This window comes from Myxine glutinosa, chromosome 2 (genome assembly GCF_964187855.1).
Source record: "Myxine glutinosa chromosome 2, kmMyxGlut1.1, whole genome shotgun sequence".
Taxonomy (NCBI): Eukaryota; Metazoa; Chordata; class Myxini; order Myxiniformes; family Myxinidae; genus Myxine; species Myxine glutinosa.
Genome location: NC_136262.1, coordinates 104485761 through 104504701, shown reverse-complemented (window position 1 = coordinate 104504701; position 18941 = coordinate 104485761). Strand labels below are relative to the sequence as shown.

Sequence of the window (18941 nt, the reverse complement as noted above, 5' to 3'; positions counted from 1 at the left end):
ATCAACGTTTTTTTTTTCTTCTTCTTCTTCTTTAGCACAGCCACCAACGCAGATCTCTAGTTCTGTGTTGGAATTACCAACGACTGCACCTTGATAATAAATAAACAAGAAGACGTCATGTGGAGCATGATACTTGCAAAATACGCCCCCCCCCCCCCAAAAAGTTTCCATTGATACAGCAAATTGTCCATTTTATGAAGATTAAAATTTACGATCTTGATCAAAGCTCGGGTCAACAGGATGAAAAGTGACGATTTTTCAGATGAAAAATGATGATTTTAGAAGTTTGACCTTGAGTTGACCTTTGACCTTTTGACCTCAAAAAGTTGGTTTCCCAATTCAGTGAGGCAATACACAAATGCTGTTCTATTTTCAAGTCAATCGGATGAGAATTGATGGGCTTTCAGATGAAAATTAATGATTTTGGAAGTTTGACATAGAGTTGACCTTTGACCGTTTGACCTCAAAAATAGTTGGTTTCCTAATTCAGTGAGGCAATATGCAAATGCTGTTTTATTTTCAAGTCAATCGGATGAAAATTGATGGTTTTTTCAGATGAAAAGTGATGATTTTGGAAGTTTGACCTTGAGTTGACCTTTGACCTTTTGACCTCAAAACTAGCATGTTTCCCAATTTAGTGACTCGGTATACAAATGCTGTTCAATTTTCAAGTCAATCGGATTTAAAATGGCGATTTTAGAAATTTGACCTCCAGGTGACCTTTGACCTCAAAATCAATAGGCTTCTCGATTGGGACGACTTATACAACGTGGTGAAGTTTCGTGACGATCGGTTTAGAATTGTGATCTGTAGGCCGGTGACAAACAGACAAACAGACAGACACTAGACAGACAGACAGAACCACAAACGGAAACGACCAATATTCTTGAAAAATCTTCGATTTTGCAAGTAACAAACAGACAAACAGACAGAACCACAAACGCAACCGATCAATATACTTGAAAAATCTTCGCTTTTGCAAGTAATAAAGGGATTGTTTTTCTGTACTCGAACGCACGATGGCACTTGCGAGTCAAGATCGAGACGTCATGGCTCAATCGATGATATATCAGATTCAATAACATTTATCATTTACCATCACTATCGGATTGAATGCTTATTTATGTAGAACGTACATATATATCATACATGTAACGTGATATAACGTCACGACAGATTACTGTGTAATCGGCTTTGATTATTAAATTACTGTCCCGGCTCACCTGGGCCCGAAACCCAGCCTTGGTGGCCATTCCATGCAATCATGAAAATCTTAATAATCCTGTTGTTGCTGTTGTTTTTTTCAATTACAATTGAAAAATGTCGCTATTATGGCACGATAATATATTAAACGAATAAAGCTATTTGGAATATTAATAATTGATTTGGAATAATAATCAAGTTATTCAAAAAAGTAGGCGGTGTATAATACGCTTTAGGCGGTGTATAATATATTCTGGGCGGTGTATGGTAGACGACCGAAATTATGGAATTTATTTTAAAAGTCTACCAATTAATTTACTACATTTTAGAATTCTTTATTTATAAATCATTGTGATATTGAAAGAATGGATGATTAAGCATTTACACCCTCGATTCATGAACAAACAAACAAACCAGGAAAAAGAAAGGAAACAGTGACACCTTGTTTCGGAACTCGGAAGTCGATGACATTGACAATTCGTACGAATAGCTCGAATTTAACCTGATAAAATGCTTCCCTTTAGAATTCGTAGCACTGATGGAAATAGGCGAGTGGGAATTGTGGCTCGTAATTTACATGAGGTTCGATTAAAGGCAGCGTTGAAATTAAACGTAAGTGTTGTCTTTTTCTCTTCCTTATTAACCCTTTCTTTACTGTTAGGCACAGCGGGTTACATTCTCTATTTTTTGTAATTTCCTCGAGCTCCCTCCTTTCACCACAATCTATATAAGCCACTCGAGCTGGTTTTGGTTTTGCCTGAAACTGAATGTCGATTTTTGGAAATATTTAAAGAAACTGCTAAAGCGCGGCGTTACGCGCGCTGCTTGCGAGCAAGGAGGAAGCGGACAAGCGGTAACTTATAGTTATAAGCGTCTTTATTTGAGGAGCTCACTGTAACACTAGCGCGCTCCGGGTCCGTGCTGCGCGCCCCGTGTATATCCTCAGGCCACGCCTACCCCTGGGGCGTGGCCGCCGCCCACTTGGTGCGCGGAATGATGTCACCACGCCAGTGGGCTTTCGTGTCCGCCACACGCCCCCCCCCCCCCCCAGAATTCCCGCGCACCTGGAGGGCCAGTTTGCGGGGCAAACGGATGACCCGGCCGAAGCGCCCCCTGGCGATCGGCGGCGTCCGGGGTGCAGGGATGCCAGGTGGGATGCCCCTGGGATGGGTGCAGGACCGGGGGGCGGCATGGCAGCTGGTCTGGGCGGTGCCGGGGGTCCGCCCGCAGGGGGGCGGCCCCGACGCGGGGGTCGGGCCACTGGCGGTGGATGGTCCACGTCGAGGTGGGCCGGCTTGAGGCGGTCGACAGAAACGCGGTCAGGAGTACCGCCGATGTCCAGGGTGAAGTGCTTCGCCCCGGTCTCCAGCACGCGGAAAGGCCCGTCGTACGGGGGCCGCAGTGGTGTCCGGTGGGCATCGTGGCGGACGAAGACGTACTCCGCCGTGCGACGCTCCGGGGCGACGTGCGTCGGTGGGTGCCCGTGGCATGCCGTTGGCACCGGGGCGAACCTCTGGGCGGTCTCTTGCAGAGAGGAGCGCTGCTGTGCCGCGGACCATGGTGCCGTGGAGTCGGGGAGGAACTCGCCCGGCACCCGCAGCAATTGCCCGAAGACCAATTCCGCCGCGGATGCGCGCAGGTCCTCCTTGGGCGCCGTCCGGAGGCCCAGCAGGACCCAGGGGAGCCTGTCGACCCAGCCACCGTCGCGAAGGGTGGCCCAGAGCGTGGCCTTCAATGATCGCTCGGTGAAATCGCTCACACAGGCCGTTAGCCTGGGGGTGGTAGACCGTGGTTCGGTGCAGCCGGACCCCGAGCCCCTGCGCGACCGCCCCCCAGAGCTCCGAGGTGAACTGGGGGCCGCGGTCGGACGAGATGTCTGAGGGGGCGCCGAACCGGGCGACCCAGGTGGCGATGAAAGCCTGCGCGACGTCCGCCGCTGTCGTCGACGCCAAGGGCACGGCCTCCGGCCACCGGGTGGTGCGGTCCACCATGGTGAGGACGTGGGTGAAACCCCGCGAGGGGGGCAGAAGTCCCACCAGGTCCATGTGGACGTGGTCAAACCGGCGTTCCGGCACCGTGAACGAGGCCAACGGGGCCTGGGTGTGCCGGTGCACCTTGGCGCGCTGGCACGCGAGGCACGTCCTGGCCCAGCCGCGGACGGCCTTCTGGAGGCCATGCCAGACGAACTTGTCGGTGATCAACATTTGGGAGGCCCTCGCGCCCGGAAACCCCTTCACCGCCTCCACCTTGGCCGGCAGGGGGACGGCTCCGTGCCTGGTGACACGGTGCCCCAGAAAATTGATTACGGCGACGCCGAACCGGCACTTTGCGGGGTTCACAATCAGGCCATGCTGGCCCAGGCGTTCGAAGAGCGTGCGGAGGTGGCGTAGGTGCTCTTCGCGGGACGCGCTGGCGACGAGGATATCGTCCAGGTAGACGTAGACAAAATCCAAGTCGCGCAGGACGCTGTCCATCAGTCGCTGGAACGCCTGAGCCGCATTCTTCAGACCGAAGGGCATCCGCAGGAACTCGAAGAGTGCGAATGGCGTGATGACCGCCGTCTTCGGGATGTCCTCCAGCCTGACGGGGACCTGATGGTAGCCGCGTATGAGGTCCACCTTCGAGAAGAAGGGCATGCCCGACAAACGGGCGGAAAAGTCCTGAATGTGGGGGACGGGGTAGCGGTCAGGAGTGGTGGCGTCATTGAGACGGTGATAGTCCCCGCACGGTCGCCATCCCCCGCCAGGCTTCGGCACGATGTGCAGTGGCGACGACCAAGCACTCTCCGAGCGCCGAACGATGCCGAGTCGCTCCAGGGTAGCGAACGCCGCTTTTGCCACCGCCAGCTTCGTCGGCTCGAGGCGGCGTGCCCGGGCGTAGACCGGTGGCCCGACGGTGGGGATGTGATGGGCCACCCCGTGCTTGATGGCCCCCGCCGAGAAGGGCCGCGTGAGGGCCGGGAAGCCGGCGAGGAGGTGAATTCGTCCGCTGCCGGAAGCGTACAGATCAACGTGGCCGGAACCGAACCGTTCGGCAAGCCGCTTGGCAAGCCGCTCGGCGAGCCGCTCGTTGAGCTGCTCGACGAGCTGGACAGCACACAAGCGAGCGAGCTGAACATCTCGGCCTGGACAAGACGTCTGCGCTTTATGTCGACCAGGAGCCCATTAGCGCACAGGAAGTCCACACCAAGCAGTGCCATGGGCACGTCGGCAGTGACGAACGTCCATCGGAAAACCTGCCCTCCGAACCGCAGAGAGAGGCAGTGTTTTCCGTACGTACGGATGGGCGTCCCGTTCGCGGCAAGCAGTGCGGGGCCCCCGCCTGCGGCGTGCTTGTCTGACGTACCGGCGGGAACGACACTCACCTGCGCTCCCGTGTCGCACAGGTAACGGCGCCCGGATAAGGTGTCCGTTATGAACAGCAGGCTGCTCGAACGGCCGGCGCTCATCGCCACTATTGAGCGCCGGCCCGGGCGTTTCCCGACCTGTTGAAGGAGCATGGCGGATGACACTGCCGAGCCTCGTGGCCGAACTTGGCATGGAACCAGCACCAGGTGGTGGAGCTGGAGGAGTGCGGCTGGCTCTGCCAGGCCGGTGAAGTTAGCGGTTTTCCCCGCGGTGGCGGTTTTCGCCACGGCGGTGGGCGGGGCGTGGCGGCGGTCACGAGGTGCGCATCAGCATGCTGCGTATGCTGTGTATGCCGATGCTGTGGATCATCATCATCAGCAGCATCAGCCTCGAGGTCCGTGACGGCTGCACCGGCTCTCGCCCGCCTGTCCGAAGCCGCGAAGTACCTGTCCGCCTCGGCTGCCAATGCTCGGGGTTCCGTTAGCACGGTCCCGGCCAACGCGAGGCGAACCTGTGCTGGAAGTTGGCGACGGAAAAGCGCCCGGAATAGAGAACCGGGGCTTCGTCGCCCAACAGTGACAGCATATGGTCCATTCGGACCGACGGGCGTGTGTCGCCGAGCTCGGGGAGATCCAGGAGGCGGTCGGCCCGTGCGTCGTCCGTGAGGCCGAACGTGGCTAGGAGTAGCCGCTTGAGTGCCTCGTACTTGTGGCCGTCCGGTGGGTGGCGAAGGATGGACACAACTCGAGCGGCCGTGCCGGGCCCAAGGGAGGCGACGACGTGGCAGTAGTGCGTGTCGTCGCCGGTGAGGCGCCGAAGCTGAAATTGGGCTTTGGCTTGGACGAACCAGACTTCGGCCTGGGCCTCCCAAAATTCGGGAAGTTTAATCGATATTGCATTGTTGGCCATGGCAATGGCGTTGTGTGTGGAAGGATCGCTCCGGCAGATCCAACGTCGATGGTCACCAGTAAAGCGCAGCGGTACGCGCGCTGCTTGCGAGCAAGGAGGAAGCAGACAAGAGGTAACTTATAAGCGTCTTTATTTGAGGAGCTCACTGTAACACTAGCGCGCTCCGGGCTGCGTGCCCCGTGTATATCCTCAGGCCACGCCTACCCCTAGGGCGTGGCCGCCGCCCACTTGGTGCGCGGAATGATGTCACCACGCCAGTGGGCTTTCGTGTCCGCCACACTGCACGTATAATTAATTAAGGATTATACGTTTGTTCAGAATGCATGGAATGGATATAAAATGACGTCCACAAAGAATGTGAGCGAGACCATTATACTTTCAGGAATTCAGCAGCGGAGTGGAGTGTTCATTGTTCAGTTACCAAGAAAGCACTCTAGGCCATAGGGCATGCAGTAGGCCTATATATGCGCTTAGTTTTCAATTTTTGTGCAACACCGATGGTGACAACTTAAAACTTTAATGGGTTTGTAGGAAATGTGTCACTGATTAAGAATATCCATGTCCCCACGCACAAGGGGTGCTCAGAAATTTATAACGAGCAGTTGATGAAAATGCATATTAACAAATGGTACATGAAGTGTATGATGGCTTCCTGGCTTTTTAATCAGATTGTTCAGTGAACATGTTATTATCTGTTGGGCTTCATAAATTAATAACGTGCATTTATAATAATAATAATAATAATACTGTCGTGCGGCCAAGGGCGCCTTTGATTAAAATCAGGCGGTCACGGAAGCCGATCGCGAAGGCCTTAGCTCTCGAGGCGAAACTCAATGGCGGACTCCAAAAACAAAAGCTACACCAAAGCGTGCGGGATGGAGGGGGCGCGCAAGAGCCCTGCAGCCTTACCTATTAAATCAATCACATGGAAACTGCGTTCAGATATATATACAGAAAATAATATAAGGGTTTATTCACAAGGAGGTGGGACAGGAAAAGCATGCACCGGTAATAAATATCCTAATCGGGACGTCCCCACACACAGATTTCGGATATGAGACGAGGGAATATGAATTAAGGAAAATAAAACGTTCGTCATATTGTGAAATGTGGTGCGTCCTTATCTGTCCGTCGTCTGGTATTGTCTGCCGTCCAACACGGCTCCGTTCGGCCCCGATGCACCCACGAGGTCCCTCGCTCCAGCACCACGCAGATGGCGAGCCAACGACCACCAGGGACCTCCCAAGACCAAGCAGGGAAGCGCAAAGAGCACAAGACAGCCAGGGAAGGACGTGCGCAAGAGAGTTCGAGATGCCAGAGGAAGCTGCGCAAGCAAGAAGAGCCGGATGTGCAAGACTGAACTGCTGAAATGCAAGAGAGAAAATGTCGTTTGGCGCGCCCCTATTTAACCTTGCGGCAGTGACGTTAGCCTTGGCGCGCCACCCAATCAGTGCCCTCCACCGGATCACAGGCCTGTAGCGTGGTCATAGCTCGTGCTACTCGAGGCCTGCCGGAGGTGTAGCTGGCTGCGGCCCATGCGGTGGTGCCCCGAACTGGCCTCTTGCCTGTTCTCTTCCGAAGTCCTTGTCAGGGAAGGGAATTATTTAATGTTGCGCTAAGGGCCTGTCTAAGTGTTTAAATGAGTGCATTGCCATAAGGGACAAAGGTTTGATTACCAGGTGTGACACACAGGGGCTGTTATCTTTACTCCCTACACTATCTAACACTCGAACATCCTGGTATGTTCACAGGTATACATCTTAACCCGACAAACGGGACTACACAGAACTTATTACAAGGTAGATTCCCTATCGTGACAGTCAAAGCATGTTACCTATTCAGATCTACCTGGCTCTAGATATTGCTCCACCCTACCGACATAACAATACTAAGAGTATTAATGAAAAAACAACTTATAGTTGATACAAACATCAAAATAACATGGTAATATTTGCAATAAATATGCTGAAAAATGTATTCCATAATACTACACACTGCGCTGTATCTATGAGTCCAATCTGATCTGCCCATGCAATGTTATTAAACTTTAAATAATAAAAGTCAGAAGTATTATGCACTCTTCTGGAAACATGTGACGTTTTCTCCACTCTCGTTGGCTGCCCTTGCCATCTGAACGACGCACACACTATTGGCTTGGCTGTCCTCCGTGTAAGTCACTTGGTTGGTTATCCAGTACGTTCATGTCTGTTCCTGTATTTGCATTGATGAAATGATAGAAGATGCAAAGACAACCAAAGAAAATGCAATTAGATTGCTTATTTATTGAAAATGTAACATTACAATATTAGATAATAGTTATTGTGTTGTAAAATTTTATCTCCAAACACCTCTTTTGTAGCCAGAATATAGTATAAATGCCTTTTATTAGACAGGCATTTAGAAAGTCAACATTTTCCATAACTTTCTGGAAAACTGGATGAAATTAGATGAATTGGACTTTGTGTTGTGTAATATCTCCCAACAAATCTTTTCATTCTCTCCTTTGCTTACAACTAGGGCATGCCCGTACTATATCTATATCTAAAATTATATCCCCCCCTCTATTTACATGAAATGGTTTGGTTCATGAAATGTTTTGGTCCATTCGCAACGCCAAAGCGAACGGCGAACGCTTTACATGAAATGGTTTGGTCCATGAAATGTTTTGGTCCATTCGCAACGCCAAAGCGAACGGCGAACGGCTTGCGAGTACAGTGACAATCCCCCCGGGGTTTTAATTAGTTTTAAAACATCGTTTAACGCCAACATAGCGCCAACATAGTTTGCCGACGGGAAATAAATGAATACGCTCTCAAATGTGCCATCCGAGGCAGAGTGTGTTCGCCACGTTCGGCACACGCGATAGCTCGCTGCTCTCTGATTGGTTGAATCGTTTTTTGGACATAGCTCGGTAAGTAATTGTCCGATTAATATGAAACCTTGAAAAGGCACATCCTCGGGTCCCCAGCAATATACCTGGCAAGTTTCAAGTATATCGGACCCGTGGTTGTCGAGAAACAGCGGTCACAGACAAACAAACAAACGTACAAACAAACAAACGTACAAACAAACAAACACACAGAGATTACTGGAATTATAGATAGATATACCTGGCAAGTTTCAAGTATATCGGACCCGTGGTTGTCGAGAAACAGCGGTCACAGACAAACAAACAAACGTACAAACAAACAAACGTACAAACAAACAAACACACAGAGATTACTGGAATTATAGATAGATACACGCCAGCATGCTATAGGAGGGGTGGACATAAGTAATTTTTGCGCATTTGTGAGAGAGGGACCAGCGATGCCGGTTAAAACAACAATATTTCCATGTTTGTTTACGTAGGATTTCTTTGTAACCAAGCGAATATTTCCTCACTTTTTTCCGTGAAATTTATACTTACAATATCATAAAAGTATATATAGCCTCACTATAGAGGCTATATATACTGAGAGGAAGACAGAGACAGACCTGAGAGAGAGGAAGACAAATGATGAATTGCGAAAGATGATGGGAATAGAGCCTGTGATTGATGCTGTGAAGAGGAACAGGTTGAGATGGTTTGGTCATGTGTTGAGGAAGGATGAAAGTGACTGGTTGAGAAGAGTGATGGAAATGAATGTAGAATGAAGTAGAAGACGGGGACGACCGAGAAAGACTTGGCTAAAGATGGTGGAAGAAGAAATGCGGGCAAGGGGGTTAACAAGGAGAGATGCAGAAAATAGGGCAAAATGGAGAAGATTGTCATGGGGACCGCAAGGCTAACCCCCGCTCTAGCAGGGAAAATGGCCTTTAAAATGCATGTTGTATAGAGGCTACAAAGAGATATGAGGTGAATTTGAAGGAAACACACATGGAAGGCTGTTGTATGCACCTGCTTCGCTGATCCCCAGTTAACAGATTTGCAAAAGTTCCTGTAGTCTATGTCCGCCCCCTCCAATAATGGCTTTAAGTTTAATATCAAATCATTGACATTTAATTGACGCCGCCATCTTTGGTTCGCAGTGCAATTGCGCGGTGACCGTGATTGGATTATTCTGGGAAACTACGTCATCAATTTCACTGAGCGTCAAATACGGTAACGCTGATTGGCCAATTTCATCACGTGCATCGACTGGTCAGCAAAATTTAATGTGACATTATTTACCGAAATTATTCGATTTTTACGCTTTTATGAGCAATTTTGAGGATTGGGGACACACATTTTCTGAATGCTTATAATATTTTTGGAATTATTGATCAAGAATAAAGTTGCCCCCAGTAATGTTGCACGAAACAGGGAGTTAGATACGGACGTATTGTGGTCCACTCCATTCACAACCGTTGATAAGGAACGGCTGGCTTGACAAGCGCTAGCTAGCTGCTTGGGAACTGAACACACTCCCAGGGTGCTCCACGATGCAACCGTCTTTATCCGGACAAGGCTAGAACAGAGCTGTGTTCCGTTAGCAAGCGGCTCGCTTGATAGAAAGCGCTCAAACTTGCACTGCAACGGAACGGAGTGCTCGGCACTGCTTAAAGGGGAACCCGAAACGCCAATTTTATTTTCTGGAAACCATTGAAAATCATTAATTGCGGTCTAATTTGAAGAGGAAATGTTTTTTGAATTTTTGTTTGCCAATCAGAAAGTGTTGAAGAAAGCCCTAGAATGTCACTTTTCAATTTTGCCAGTGACGTCATGTGATGATCTCACCTTGATTCAAATGGCAGTTTACATAGAGACAGTGTATTTCGAGCTCAGATTCCAATGCTGATTCCACTGTGATTATAAACTCTGAATGTTCTCAGCATGTTGAAACTGATCAGTGGGATAAATATGGTGGGAATAGTTTGAAGAAACGATTGGAGCCAAAATTAGTGACGGAAACGCTTTCAGGGGAATTGAGAATTGCCTTATCGTTTTGAGCCTTGTGCGACCGATTCAGAAGGAGATGGTGTTCGTGAAGATAGCAGTGTTGGTAGTGCAGATGAAAATGCCGGTCACATGTTCACTACAGATTGGTAGCATTGCTCTTCCCGTTCCATTGATGGTTTATCTAATCAGGGATTTTGTATTGGCTGATAAATCAATTATATTACTGCAGGAGAAATACGACATGGACACGACGCGGTACAGACTGAGCATGTACACGGCACGACTCAGCACGTACACGGCACGATGCAGGATGTACACGGCACAACTCAGCACGTATATCGCCCAGGCACACTCGGACACTGCTGACCAAATGGAGGATGAATGCTTTGTCCCACCTTCGCAGACTGACCCCCTTACACTCGGGTCCACCAAATCTCTGGCCCCCTTCCGTGTGTGTGTGTGTGTGTGTGTGTGTGAGTATGTGTGTGTGTGCGCGCGTATGTGTGTGCGCATATGTGTGTGTGTGCGCGCATATGTGTGTGTGTGCGCGCACGTGTTAGTTATTATAATATTAAATATAAATTTTCCTGAGTATGTGCAGGGAAGTGTTCTTTGCATAATTTTGGAGCATAATAATAAAACCACAGGTAAATTTATGTCTTCAATTTTGACCAAACAAACATCTATATTGTGAAACAGGAGTGTCCGTCCTTCCCCGAACTACTCCTTCAGTTTTTGAGCAAGCCCTGCCAAACCCTCTGTCAAACTTTTTGGGGTCCCAACAGGAGTCCTAAAGTAGGTTAGAGGTTTCATAAATTTCTCAATACAATTATAACTTTGACTTTCAAACCGTATGAAGCTGCTCCCGATCCGAATGTAAATACAATCACAGGTTTGGCAGAAACATTCGTTGGTTTCATAAATTTCTCAATACAGTTATGATTTTGAGTTTGTACCTGTATGAGGTGTTACGTATCCGCCCTTGCTCGCCGGCAGATTTGTCTGTATTGGTTATCATGTTAGAAAGGCATTTATATTAGTTTCCCTCGCGAGTGTTTGCAGCATTGTATTTTGTTATATTAGTGTGACTCGGCACGCTCCGCGCGCCCCACCACATGTCGTTTCAGAGGGATAGGCATCTTTGACCATTTCGGTGTCTTTTTTGTCTTCATGGTCTTCGGGGTCTTTTGGGACTTCAGTGTCTTCAGGGGCTTTTGGGTCTTAAGGGCATTTTGGTTCCTCTGGGTTTTTAATGGTATTTGGGGTCTTGAGTGTGTTTTAGGTCTTCAGGGTCTTTTGGGTCTTTAAGGGTATTTTGGGTCTTCAGGGGTTTTGGTGATCTTAAGGGTCTCGGGGGACTTAAAGGGTCGTCAAAGTTCTGAAAGGTCTCAGCAGTCTAAACATAAATTAAGAGGGTGTTAATTATATTTGAAGAAGAAGAAGACGTTTTGCTCGCATATTTTAAAAAAAAACACCTTTTAGAGGCCATTTTTCCCCGCAAACAGGGGTTGGCCTTTTTCGGGCACTGTGGTTGTTGTTGTTTTTGTTGGTCCCCTTTTTGAAGCAATGTTTTACGGCCGGATGCCCTTCCTGCCGCCAACCCTGTTTGTTGCCTTTTTACGACACACAGGGAATTACCAGTGAACTGTTACTCAATTAGCCGACCTCGGAAGGATGACAGGCTGAGTCAACCCCCCTGGCGTTAATTCAGCGATCGACCGGGATTCAAACCCAGGATCCTAGGATCCTAAGCTGGCACCATAGCCGCTACACCAACACCAGGCTTCAATTGGGAGGCCCAAATGAAAAGGCAAAATATCATAAATTGAAGAATTGAATTGCATTGAATAATTGAAATTGAAATATGTATGTTTATATGCTCGCCGTCACTGCGATACGAAGCGAAAGACGCCTCAGAGCTGCCACATTCACAATCGCTATGTAGTATGTACTCCCGATACGTGTTTCCTTCATTGTAAAAACTACCAAGTCAACAGTGAAAAGGATTTTGAGTCGATAGGTATCACGGCCTTGGCAAGATCGATGGAGACAGCGATCTGTTAGCTTATACACCACCCAAATAGCTATGTGGCATTCTCTCATGTAGAGATTAAACCCACGTCGTTTGAACTTTGGCCAAGGTCATTATTTACTTTTAATGATGTTTATATACGAATCAAAAAGAATATAATTGGTTTTGGGTCGTCCCTTCCGCATATCTCATGGGATTGTGAGTTGGAGAGACGACCATGATGGTGGGGAGGGGGTTGGCATTCTCTCAAGCAGGGAATCAACCCATGTCCTTATAAAAGGTCTTTGTCCGAGGTCATTATTTTTAAGTGTGTGTTTTCATTCGTCAGGTTGCGATCGGTGCAGCCGTTTCTGCGGTACCTGGGAAAATAACGTTATGTGGGAGTCCAAACCTGAAAATGCTGGAGACCAAAGCTGAATTTGGAAAAACAATATAGCCTATTATACTCCAGGGGGTCCTAGGATTACCCACCCAAAATATCGTTGTGATCGGTTCAGCCGTTTTTGCGGTACCTGGGAACGGACGGATGGACAGACGGACATTTGGTGCATTATAGTAAGATTCATGGTATAGTATTCGTTTGTGATTGGAATGATGCTCTTTGAAATGAAAATACAGAGAGATTGAGTTTAAAGCAGAATGAGGAAACAATGTGAGGGTTTCGACCTGTAACACTCGCGGATTCGGCATTTGCAGTTTAATTAGGGGCGGGGACACTTGTTAAGGGTGATGGACACTTATCCAACCAAGATATCTAGTTTTGTATTTTTCATTAATTCTCTGAAATTATCACTTGGAAGTTGTGGGTTACAATGTGTAAATAAAGGTGGAAAAAGTTTGATTGAATGCAATTTAATTCTACTCTAGTAGCTCATGGTGGTTGAGTATGCACTTTATTGTACAGACCTAAACTCTTCAGGAATCCACTAATTGAAGGTCCAGGAACAATATTTGGTTGGTAACACATTTGCCACTGACGGCGAAATAGCTGAAATGGCCATACCCCTTTTTGGGCCACGCCCCCTTTTTTGCCGTGACTGTATATACAGAACCGTTGGACCTAGGAGGTTGCCCGACCACTCAAAATTTGCGCAATGGCCACATTATGGGGGGTCAGTAATACATTTTCATATCCAAAAGTCAATGGTTTTTAAGATAATTGCCAAAAACCGATTTCAACATGTTACGAACTACAATTGTATGATACCACCAAGGCCACAACATTATATGACACTTATACCTTTTGCATCATCCTATTTTGGAATTTACTTATTTGGATTTCTACACTTTTCGCCTTTACTACAGCCACAAAACGTGACACATTTAATGTTCCTGTCTCTGCAAGTGCACGTTTTGGTACTCATACATGCTCTTGGGCATTTGCATGGAGGAGGCAGGTCATCGGGCCTGCACGATACTGGCAGTATCACTGGTGTTATGCCAACGTCCGTTGCTTCATACCCATACTGGAGTGGATCTGGTTTGGTGACGGCAGGAGTTGGGGCTTGCAACCACATCTTACACTGAAGAAATGCTCGCTTTATGTGTTCTCGTAGCGTTGATGAACAGCACACAAGCTGGTTGAAGTCCAGTTCTTTCTTGGAGTTGTGGTACTGCTCCCATCGATATTCATCGAAAGTGGAACAGTCGGTCTTCTTTAATCCAGACACAAGGAACTTTTCAGCATTGCTTGTTATCTGTGGTGACAGTTCTTCTACACCAAACCCTTCCAGTAGGGAGAGATCGATGGATGCTTTCAGGCCAGACAGCTTTGGACCCACCTTGCTGGTACTGTCGCAACCGCTGAGAGCATGAATGGCTGGGAGACACGACACCAAACCGTTGTCCAGTTGATCAACCAACATGTGGACTGGTACAGTTTTCTTTGTTTTCCGGTTACCAAGCTTCACGTACAGCTTTTGTAGTTGCCAGGTTGTGTTGAAGTGGAAGATGAGGTTGACAAAGACATCTGTGTCAGGCGAGTCGACCAAGACTGATTGAACCCCGTGTTTCACAACACCATCATTAATATGGAACATGATTCTGTCGTCGGCTTCTTCTTGGTTGCTTGAGAGCTCTGCGATCTGTGTTTCAGTGCCAGCTAACAGTTTCCTGCATTCACCCCCATATACTCCTCCAAAGAATATTTCCTTGTCCGACTCGACATTCTGCAGCATCCACTTGAAGACATACTCCTGCAACCGAACTTTGTTCAACATTGAGCTCCAGAACATATCAAGATCGACAGGGAGTTTCTGATTGTCAGACCCAATGGTGATTGTGATTTGTTCTGAGGAACTTCGCTGTGCCCGTTCCATTTGCTTGATTGATGATTTTTGATAAACATCAAAAATAATGTCTATTCTTGTGGACACGGAGCCTGTAGCAAGAATCCTGTTGGAAAGACTCTCAGCCAATTCCCCGAATGTGTGAAGGCCCATCTTTTTCATCGGTAGTTTACGCACAAGTGCCATGAAGTCCACTATTGTCATCTGAGCGTCACTCTTTACATTCCTCGTCTCCTGTGGAAGGCGACTGACAAGTTCCCTGGCTAAGGAGGCTTTATCGGGCTTCTTCAATTTGATGCCATCTTTACATTCAGTGGTGAGGAACTGGGATGTGCTGGTCAATTCATACTTCAGGAGTTCTAGCATGCTGTACCCTCTTTCTCTAGCATAGTCAATGTACCTAACCGTTTCCGCTGCATCCTTTTTCGCCATCGATTTCTTCGCTGTGAACGGAGTAGAAGTACGTTTCACGAAAACAGTCTTGCGGTTGGTAGGGATTGTATCATGTAGGTGCTTCTCCTTATCCTGAAATCTGGTCTCAACAAACTCTTCATAACTCTTCTCACCAATTTCCAGGCATTCAAGTAATCCGTCGACAACCTCCTGGGGAATGTCAGCTCCAGTAGAGACGTTCTGAAGTCTGATTCCAGCGTCGAACGGATTGTTGATGGATTTTATGTAATCCAGAAGGGCCTTTGCACGAACATGGCCAATCTTCGTAGAACTTGGATTGAACTCATGGTGTAGGCTCAGCTCACTGTCATCTTTGTCTCCCAAGTTGCACCATTCCAGCAGCTGTGCCACATGAAGATCTTTCTCATGCTTTAGGAGATTCCATAAGGCTACTGCTTCTTTCTGTCTGGTCATCCCAATGATACCTCCAGCAACCTTGGCGGGTTTATTGTAACACTTCTCGAGTGCCATGTCAAATCCTACTGCACTGCCTTGTCGGGTAGTGTGGTACATCACCCATCCACCATCTGTAAAGCATCTGTAGATACCCCGGAACTTCCTTTGTAGGTCCAGGCAATCTTCAAGGAACAGCGTACCCCATCTGCTATAGTTTGTCCGGCAAACCCTGATGCAGTGTTGCATATAACGCATACAGTCCCATCGTAAACTGCTTCGTCTGCTGGGCTTGATAACACTGAAGTTTCCTGTACAAAATATTTTTGATTAATTAATGATATGGAACAAATATTGTTTCAGATTGATTTAATGTGCATATAATAAATGCAACTATTATTTAAAAACTTACCATGTTTTAGTCACAGCAAGCAGGGATCGAAAGTAGAATTACTTGCCATCAGAGAACACTTTAACACTTCACCTAAACACCTTCACCTAAGAACAGAGGAGAAAGAGCTAAATTACCTGTAATCTAGGCCTCTTCGGCCTCTACTTGCTTCTCGGTGCGACGCCATGTTGTTTTATGGGATACCGCTGCCTGCATGCAGGCTCAACGACAAAACACCCATGACCGGAATTTCTAGCCATGTCTAGACTCTAGTCTAGACTCTAGTCTTGACTCTAGTCTAGACTCTTCAGGAATCAAGTAATTGAACAATAGGAACAGGAACAGGAACAATTACGAATAATATTGTAGTTCGTAACATGTTGAAATCGGTTTTTGGCAATTATCTTAAAAACCATTGACTTTTGGATATGAAAATGTATTACTGACCCCCCATAATGTGGCCATTGCGCAAATTTTGAGTGGTCGGGCAACCTCCTAGGTCCAACGGTTCTGTAGATACAGTCACGGCAAAAAAGGGGGCGTGGCCCAAAAAGGGGTGTGGCCATTTCAGCTATTTCGCCGTCAGTGGCAAATGTGTTACCAACCAAATATTGTTCCTGGACCTTCAATTAGTGGATTCCTGAAGAGTTTAGGTCTGTACAATAAAGTGCATACTCAACCACCATGAGCTACTCTAGTATTCCAGGTTATAAGGCAACAAAAGGTGAAAAATTTGAAAGGGGGTGGTATAAACTTTCTATAGGCACTGTGTATACAGTAATACTGTGGCTAACTTCTGATTGCCCATTGCTCTCTGCCCAGTTGGGAAGAGCGACGGACTTGCAAGTGCGTTTGGAGGACAGTACTGATATTGAAGATGATGATTTCTTGCTTTCCTTGCCGGCTCATACTCGACTGGTCATTTTGAGGCCAAATGAGACATGGAGGTGTAAGTTCTAATTTCAGAAGACTGTTCAACATTTTATTTTGCATTAATTTCCTTAACGGTCCAGTTTCATATTACAGACTTGGCATTTAATATGGAATTTTTTTTTTCTTGACTTGGGTTTACTTTCTGAACTCAGTATATCAATCTGGTGAGTTTATTTTACCCTTCGGTGATGTCTTTGTTGAAACAACCATGTCACTGATTGTCTTTCGCAGCAAGAAGTCAATAACAGGATTACATCACAGGTGGCGTGACAAAATGTAAGGACAGGTACATTTGACGATTGGCTTCACAATCGCATAGATAAGGGTTGTTGCGTTCTGTATTAGTGGAAAACAACTGCTGCACATCTACAAAAGTTATTGCCGCTTCCTCTGGAGATGGTCCGTCAACTTGACAATGCTGTTTGTCATGGAGTGGTGGCTTTACGAAATTCTGGCATGAAACAGCGTGCTATTGCTCGGCAGTATGGCATCACTCAAGGTCAGGTGTCAAAGATCCTGAAACGAAATGCTCAGAGGGGTGTCCCTACTCCAATACCGAGGCCAGGTCGTCCACGCAGAACCACAAGGAGAGATGATCGCCAGCTGCACCGGTTAGTCTGCAATGGCCGTACCAAGTCAGCTAATCGGCTTAGGGCTGAGTGGCAGCAACTGACAAATGTGCCTGTATCCAGAAGGCTAGTCAACCAACGACTGGTTCAAGCAGGCTATCGTGCCAGGCGTCCCCTGAGAAAGCCACGCCTGACCAGACAACACAGCCAGCGCCGATTGCAGTGGGCCATAGAGCACCGCCAATGGCAGCCAGGACACTGGAATCACGTGACCTTCAGTGACGAGTCTAGATTTCTGGTCTATCGTCAAGATGGCCGCGTCCGAGTGCGCAGACAAGTGCATGAAGCCCACAACGAAGATTGTATAGTGCCAAGAGTCCACGCTGGAGGTGGTGGGGTGACCGTTTGGGCTGCTTTTCATGCAGGGGGCAAAACTGACCTGGTTGTTCTGAATGGAAACCTGAACCAGTTCAAGTACAGGGTCATTCTGGAAGAAACATTGCTTCCATTTGCTCGTGCAGCCTTTCAAGGAAACTTTGTCTTCCAAGATGACAATGCACAGCCTCATCGTGCTCGCATGATCCAACACTTTCTTGCTGACCGTGGCGTAGAGCATATGGAGTGGCCTGCCATATCCCCGGATATGAATCCGATAGAGAACTTGTGGGCAGAATTAACGTGTCAAATCGACAACTTGGACCAGCAGCCTACCTCTGTGCGTGAATTGCAGCAGGCTATTGTCACTGCATGGCAAGCGATTCCTGTCCAAACCTTGGCAAATCTCGTGAACAGCATGCCTCGACGTGTACGTGCTCTCCTGAATGCTCGTGGGGGTTAAACGAAGTACTGAACTGTAATTTTACTGTCCGTAATCTCAGTCATAATTTAGCTTTTGTTTTTGTTGAAATTTTTTTTGGCTAATGTGCAAAATAAAGAGATACTTCTGGAAAACGTACACAAGTTTAACACAGTACTGTCCGTGAATTGAGTTCGATATCAGTTTCCATCACTTTCAAGGATCAATTTATTTGCTTCGAAATGTCAAATGTGGTTTTTGTTTCTTTTAAAGGTCACTTTAACAAAATCTAGAATAAGTTCAACATAATTCCAATGAACTTTTGGTTCTAAGTCATCTTGAAAAGTAAGTTCACCCCCACGAAAAAAATATTCCATATTAAATGCCAAGTCTTTAGTTGCTGCCTTTTGATCAGATATTTACACTCAAACGCTATCTTTTGATTTTATTTTTTTGTATGCAAAGTCAAGGCTTGTGGGAGAGCTGCACTTCCATCTCGGGGTATGCATCCCAACCCATAGTCAACATTGGGTGACCGTAAGCAGGAACCAGACGCCACCTCCATACCAGGTCTCGCAGTCCTTTATTCAATCTTGCGTGAGTAAAAAACAGAAGAACAACAACAGTAAATAACAGGAAACTTGCCCAGGATCATGATGTATGCTCCGGTATCAACATGGAGATTCCACCGAACCTGTACCTTTACTTTCTGAACTTTTTGGAAGGCATGGAGAACGGGCAAAATCTGTAAGTTAATGGAATTGTG

The 18941-nt window shown here is 47.3% G+C and overlaps 2 protein-coding genes across 4 annotated transcripts in view; one reads left to right on the top strand and one right to left on the bottom strand.

Moving 5' to 3' along the window:
- MTHFS (methenyltetrahydrofolate synthetase) overlaps nucleotides 1–1284 on the bottom strand; it is a 74160-nt gene extending 72876 nt beyond the window's left edge. For all 3 annotated transcript variants that reach the window (XM_068107580.2, XM_068107582.2, XM_068107581.2), the window contains exon 1: nucleotides 1224–1284. In XM_068107580.2, the coding sequence (XP_067963681.1) occupies nucleotides 1224–1253 (30 nt within the window). In that variant the 5' untranslated portion in view covers nucleotides 1254–1284. The remainder of the gene's footprint in view (nucleotides 1–1223) is intronic.
- Nucleotides 1285–1646: 362 nt separating this feature from the next.
- Nucleotides 1647–18941, top strand: part of DFFB (DNA fragmentation factor subunit beta) — a 31267-nt gene continuing 13972 nt past the window's right edge. Inside the window, exons 1-2 of the mRNA XM_068107583.2 lie at nucleotides 1647–1815; nucleotides 16700–16826. Of these exons, the coding sequence (XP_067963684.2) occupies nucleotides 1714–1815; nucleotides 16700–16826 (229 nt within the window). The 5' untranslated portion in view covers nucleotides 1647–1713. The remainder of the gene's footprint in view (nucleotides 1816–16699; nucleotides 16827–18941) is intronic.